This window comes from Mixophyes fleayi, chromosome 12 (genome assembly GCF_038048845.1).
Source record: "Mixophyes fleayi isolate aMixFle1 chromosome 12, aMixFle1.hap1, whole genome shotgun sequence".
Classification (NCBI taxonomy): Eukaryota; Metazoa; Chordata; class Amphibia; order Anura; family Limnodynastidae; genus Mixophyes; species Mixophyes fleayi.
In genome coordinates, this window is record NC_134413.1 from 23,987,832 (window position 1) to 23,994,537 (window position 6,706).

A 6,706-nucleotide genomic window follows, 5' to 3' on the forward strand; every position below is an offset into this window, starting at 1 on the left:
ATCGTTTGGTTTACAGTTACTCTGATTAAATTTGGTTGTTATTGAATTTTGGGAGTAACTGAAGACTTTCTAAGAGTGTCAGCTCTTGAACTAAATCTTAGTGGTGGCAGAACTTTGTGACAATAGTGAGAGTGGGTTATATTTGGGGGGGGGATTTTAGTTATTTTTGGACAGCCCAGGTGATTTTGCTTTGATTAACCCTGTCACACCCACATATTCCACATACCCAGGATAGGTCTTGTTGTTACAGTACTTAATTATTTTATGTAAAACACCCTTCTCATTTATTAATTCAGCACTGGTGACTATAACAGTAAATTAAGTGGGAACCCCCCCAAAAAAGGCATTTACTACAGAGTGAAAGGTGTGTCAAATTTCCTGATTTTCAGCAGTAATACTTTCTGGTAAAATGATTAAAGAACACAAAGCTCCATTTACAAATATACTCTAATTTTACCAGTATTGATATTTTGTGTTTATGTAATATTCTATATTTTGTGTTTATGTTATATTCTACATTTTGCCAATCTACTTAGATGATCATTTTTCAACACATTTTGAATTGTAGAAAGGATATGTAAATTAAAAGTAAACAAAATTGTAAATATTGAAATATATATATATATATATATATATATATATATATATATATATATAAAAAATAACGCATGGTATATAGTATAAGTACATGCCATGCAATAATACCATCTGGAGGCGATGATTGGAAGAAAAATGGCATTCATATATAGAAAAGCAAATCAGAAATACTTCAACACTTGGGTTACAACCAGAATTACTCAGAACACCGCTCCTGTCCCTTAACAAACATGGCTGCTGACGTTACTGCTCCAATACCACGTGACACCGTAACCCTCCTTAAGCGCGTTCCAGCTGTCACTCTGACCCCTCCTTTTGTCACGTGTCCCGGCGCCCATCTCTCCTCCCCCTCCTCGTTCATCGGTTGGAGCCCGTCCCCTGCCTGGCAGTGACTGTCTCAGCCATGATGGTGAGCGGCAGCGGCGGAGGGTGAGGGTGGCAGTGTGACACGGTGGGTAGGTGGCACTGGTGGGTAACGCTCTGTGTTTTGTTGTATTTCTGCAGCAGGAAGGCCTGGATGACGGACCCGACTTCCTGTCGGAGGAGGACAGAGCGGTGAGTGCCCATCATGTGCCCCTCTCAGAGCAGCTGGCTGCTATAGTGCAGCTGGCCTATCTCCCGAGCCTCTGATGGGGACTTGTTGATCATCCTCAGAGAGAGGCCCGTTATCTTAGATGCTGCATGAGCCTTCCCTAGCACACTGGTCTAGTATAGATGGCCACTGTCTTCATCGTTACTGTGCATTACAGTACAGCTTACAGCATGATTCACCCTCCTCTCTGCCGTTCTCCCCATCTTCCCACTGTAGCAATGTCCCCAGGTCAGGTCTCCCCTTCATTTTATTCTGTCCACAGCAATGGCAGCACTGATGCTGTCACCTGCTACCACTCTGCTTTCCTTTCTGTCGCTGGACTGTCGCTTGTGCCTGCACATCTGTCACACTGCTGCGTTTTCCAAGCGATCTTTGTTCATGGATCAGCAGCCAGGGGACTGGAGTAGGGTCAGGGGAGGGCTGGCAAATTTTAGCCCGGTGGTCAAAAATTGACTCAGCAGCCTATTTGAATGGGAAAAAAAATGCAGGTGGCCCAGTGACTCGGCCCAATGTAGCCCACTATAGGACCGGCCCGGGGGGCAGATGCCCTTCTGCCACCCAGCCCAGCCTGCCCCTGAGTAGGGTAGACTGCAGGGAGGGGGAGGGGGGGGGGGGCACAGTGGCTGCAGTTGTTTTGGACATTAACCAAGGGTAGCAGTCCAGTGGCTGGTTGATTGGAAGGGTGTACTGTAGTTTTTTTAATCTGAAAGTGGATTGCCAGAGAGAAAGGGTGGATAAAATTGTGAGGTTGGCCCTTTAAACTACACTATGCCATCAATGCTGATTTTTCTACATAAAGTGTCATTGTTGTGATATACGCAGTTCTGTAGTCAATGACAGAAAATACTAGGTTGTTTAATGACTTAGTCAGACCCGAATTGCCTCTTATGTGTCTGTTTTATTGGGAATAACTTTTCCATAGTGTATCCAAACAAATTTGGTATTCTGTTTTTGTTCTGGTAGCAAAGTGGAATATACATAATTTTTATCTTATGAACTATTTAGATATGGATAAAAAATGTCAAACATAAGAAACAAGTGGACTTTTCCATTCTTTTTCCCAAAACTACTTTCAGGTAACTGGTGCAACCTCAGAGAGTTAGTCCAAACATAACTGGCTGGATCTATGAAGTCTAGGCATACCAGCTGGTGCAGAGTTGAGCCTGCACCCATATGTGTAGCTTGAATTCTCTCTGTGTATAACCGCAAAACAAAAAAGTGCCTATGCAGAGTTGCACAAATCCACACGCACCTATTTCTTCTTGAAGAGGTGTGATGGGGGATGGAAGGGGCATTTTAAAGTAGACCAAGTACAGTAAGGGCATGTTTGTGGAATAGTGAGTCAATGCAGACCTGAACGCAAACGTGCCTTTTACAGCCATAATACTTGCACCAGCCTAGGGCCAATATACGCTGTTGATGATGACACCCGCCAGCACTAGCCAACTGCTTCTGATTGGCTGATTGCAATTTCACCTCGGAAGTTACTGAGTGCTTTCTTCTGCACTATATCACAGGATGCTGTGTGTATTTGCAAAAAAAATAAAAATGTGTTGCTTTAATATGTACGTGAGAAGGGAGGTTATATCTGCTGTATTATATAAAGCCTAATAACAAATGCATTTTTCCCCTATGAAAACAAACTTTTAATGCACTTACGAACTGGTTCTGTGTATGTGAGTGTAAGTTTCCCTACAGAGGCAGATGCAAAGCATCCACGTGTACAAATCTTTAGGGTAGCAAGTGGGGATAGTGTCTGCAGTGGGCAGCCATAAATTTGGGGTCAAGGCAGCTTCTTTGTTCATACATTCATATGTCTTTGCATGAGTGTGTAACACGCCATCCATACCAAAAACTTCAGTGTCACTGAGAATGGGGGATATTCCAGGGTGATGGGGGCCATTTTTTAAGCTTCATTATATAGAAATATAACATGGTCCTTGTCTCCTCTCCCCTCTGCAGTAATAAATTGTTAAATTGAACTGTTAGCTGAAATACCAGCTAGCAATATATCGCTGTTTACAGTGCTGTATAATTGTGGAGCTAGAGGGAGGGTTGGATTGGCTCTGCTCTGATTTGGCCGCTCTATCTCTCAGCATGGAGGCAGCCAACGCAGAAATTCTATTGCTGCATCGGGCTAGATAACAATTATATTGATCTCTATGCAATAATAATCAGGTGGAGTAAATAAAATGGTTTCTGGGCACATCATTGGAACCATAAGGCTTAAAAGACGGCCGTCATCCTGGCGCGACACTGATCTATAGCCTCTCTTGGAATATCTACTGTTGACGTAGATCAGCTGTTCGGATCTAGTTAACTTTATCCAGAATATTGCTTATGAGACTGGTTGCAGTGGTATTGGCATCTGTTGGTGAAAGGACGTATTGCCCAACTGTGGCTCTTAAAATTAATTAATGTGTGCCTTTGGGTTTCAAATTGCCAGTCTTTGGGGTCTGACGTATGGATGTCTAGAGAGAAACTTTTACAATTGATTCCTAAATGTGCCGGCTTGGGGCTTAATTTGCAATGGCATCCGCCTTGCTGTTTGGCGTGTGTTTAAATGCTCTGTAATATGTGTGGGTGTTTAGGAATCAATGGAAAAGTGTGTCTCTCTATCAATTTTGAAGTGTTGGTAGGTATGAAAGGGTCATCGTAAATATGGATGAATAGCCATGAGATAGAAGGCAGACACTGGATCAGCTACTACTAAAGAAGTTTATGTCAATTATTGTCCAGTGTAAGTCATAAATAATAGTGATAATTGTTTATTGCTTGTGTTTGGGTCCCATTTTTAAACAATACATCATTCATAAATATGAGTTAAGTAGAATTCTTGCTTGTTTTGTTTGATAAACAAATCTTGTGTTTACTAATGCAAAAAGCAGTTGTTGTTTTTTTAAAGCTATTACAGTGGAAAAGTGCAATTTTAGAAGCACTTTTGCTGTGCATATAAACAAAAGTTTACTTGCAGCACAACATATTTAACAAAAGTGGTGTTGCGCTTACAAATTTAAATCACGTGCATGTTTAAATAATACTCTTAGTAAGCTATATATAACCGAAAGCTATTGCTGCACACAGAGAAGTATTGTAATATAACTTCTCCAAAACCATGTCACTCCTGGAGATAGGATTCCTGTTCTTGTTTATAATATTTTACTGTGTGTTTGCATAATACAACCGGTTCACTATAATTATTTCATGACCAAGCGTGAATGTAAAATACACTTGTCCATCTCACAATATTGGATCAGGCAAATCTCAAGAGCTAGGTAGTGGTGCACGCTAAAAATATGACTGCTTGTGTTTTGGGAATCATTTGTATTGAATTGGATGCTCTTCAGACTCCCTAATCCTGCTGGCACCTGACTAATTATTATATCCACACCTGGATTACATAGACTGGCTGCCTTGTACAGAGACTAATGGAAACTGTACAAAGAAGTAGTTGTTTTGACCCATGTTCTTTTCACACCACTTTTCACCATGCTTGGAATGCTCTCTGTTGGCAGATTTCTTAGTGTCTGTTAATAAGTGAACCCTTAAGAATGAATTCAAATGTGTAGTTTGTGTGCGTTAAATGGAAATGGTCAAAGTTTTTAACAACAAAATAACTAGGCGCTACTAAGATATTATAAAGTGCCTATAAATCCGCAGCTCTCTAATGAACAGGTACTGTAGCCTGTTACTAGAAAATTAAACTGTGAGAGTGCTGATGTAATTTAAAATACTAACAAATGTATTAAAAATGATTATTTAAACAATAACATGCGCAGCGTGGCAGTAACGCTTATACCCAATAATTAACAGAAATCTCCTCTCAACCCTGCACATTAAACATATAATCGGCATATATTTTTGCCTGAATATCCGCACTTTACCAGTAGTGGGATAATCAGTTCCTATATTAGTCGTATGACAATCAAAACAGAGCTATAGGTTAACCAATGATTCCCACTTTAGAAATGATGTTGCCAGCGGTACTTAACTGCAACTTTTTAATTCCTCCACTTGTGGAGGGACAGATCCTAAACACAGTTTGAATGTGCTGTGACCTCCATGTCTGCAGTATAGAGTCCTCGCTGTATTTCATATAATTGGGAAAACAAGCCCCCAGTTTAATTTATAAAATGTATCTTGGTGGCCGATCAATAAATTGAGCTGATTCAATATAGAGAAAATTCCATATAGTCTCATTTGAGCAAACAGGTAAAGGAATAGGTCTAAATGCGCTTATCCAAAATGATAAATAGAATATTTTAATAGTTGGATAATTGTTCTACTCGTATGTTCACAAATTGCCAAATTGATAGTTTATTCAAAAGGCAAAATAAACCGGTTATATAAGCATGTTTTACGTCTCTGTTTTTGTCTTTAAAAGAACAGTAAAACATTAACACGTTTGGACTAATTACTTTGTGCTTGACTCTAGCCGTATGCACAAACGTTCTCAGTAGAACAACATGAAAGCAGCACCACGTGAGTTGTCAGATTAGGATTTGTGCAATGGAAATTTCAAGAAGTGTCTATTCATGTTGCAGGGTTTTACTCTGCTTGCAGAGCTTACCATGCCCTAGAGAGGCTTTGTTTTTGCCTCAATCTCTATAATTATTATTATCCTTTATTTATAAACATTTTATGCAGCGCAGTACATTGCGGGGATCATAATACAGAGGAGGGGAAACTTTCCTGACCCCAGAAATGGTACCAATCCATAGGTCAATGACCACAATAGTGTCCTGTACTAATTATAGATATAGCCACTATTTCTTCCATTTCATGTAAGAAAGGCATCTAATGTATTTTAGATTCTGTTAGTGAATTGGCCATCACTATCATGCGGTAAGGAATTCACAGTTTAATTGCCCTGGTAGATAATCCCTTTTTATGCTGTTGGTGAAAGTCTTTCTTCCATTCATGATGGCTTTCACAGAACGTTAGTATTGAAGACACCATTCTAGGTAGGAAAAAGCAAGTAGTACTTCCCTTTTAAAACACACAGGGGCATATTCAGTTAGGTCCGGAGACTGCAGTTGCGTGGCGGCTGCGCATTACATACTGTAATACAGTACTGCAACAACGCGGATTTCCGTTCACAACCCTATTGGAGGGGTGAAGGGAAAACGACGTTGTTGTGGTACCACGTAGTACCTTCGCCTGCCGTTCCGGAGCCTTACCGCGATCTCCGGATCCAATTGAATATGCCCCTTGTAGTGTAATTGGTTAGCTTAGTTTGGTTGTTTATATTTGGTCCTGCTTTTCACTCTCTCACTTCAGTAGACTTGTTGAACAGTAACTGTACTCACAGCAGTGTGCTCCCCAGCACCTATTTTCCTGGGTGCTCCACCCTTTTGTTTTTACTTGGAGTCCTATTATAATAGAATCAACCATTGTTTCTCCTATTAGAACAGGCACTATGTGAGCACTACAGCCAGCAGTGTGTGTTAGACCACTGACCACCAGTCTGACCAGTCCTGGCAGGTGTGGGCAATAACCTCCAACCTTTTTCAATAT

General features: G+C 40.6%; 1 protein-coding gene across 1 annotated transcript in view; it reads left to right on the top strand.

Annotated features, from left to right (window-relative positions):
- The first annotated feature begins 898 nt into the window (after window positions 1-898).
- LOC142108865 (sorting nexin-6) overlaps window positions 899-6,706 on the top strand; it is a 27,971-nt gene continuing 22,163 nt past the window's right edge. Inside the window, exons 1-2 of the mRNA XM_075192803.1 lie at window positions 899-1,006; window positions 1,102-1,152. Of these exons, the coding sequence (XP_075048904.1) occupies window positions 1,001-1,006; window positions 1,102-1,152 (57 nt within the window). The 5' untranslated portion in view covers window positions 899-1,000. The remainder of the gene's footprint in view (window positions 1,007-1,101; window positions 1,153-6,706) is intronic.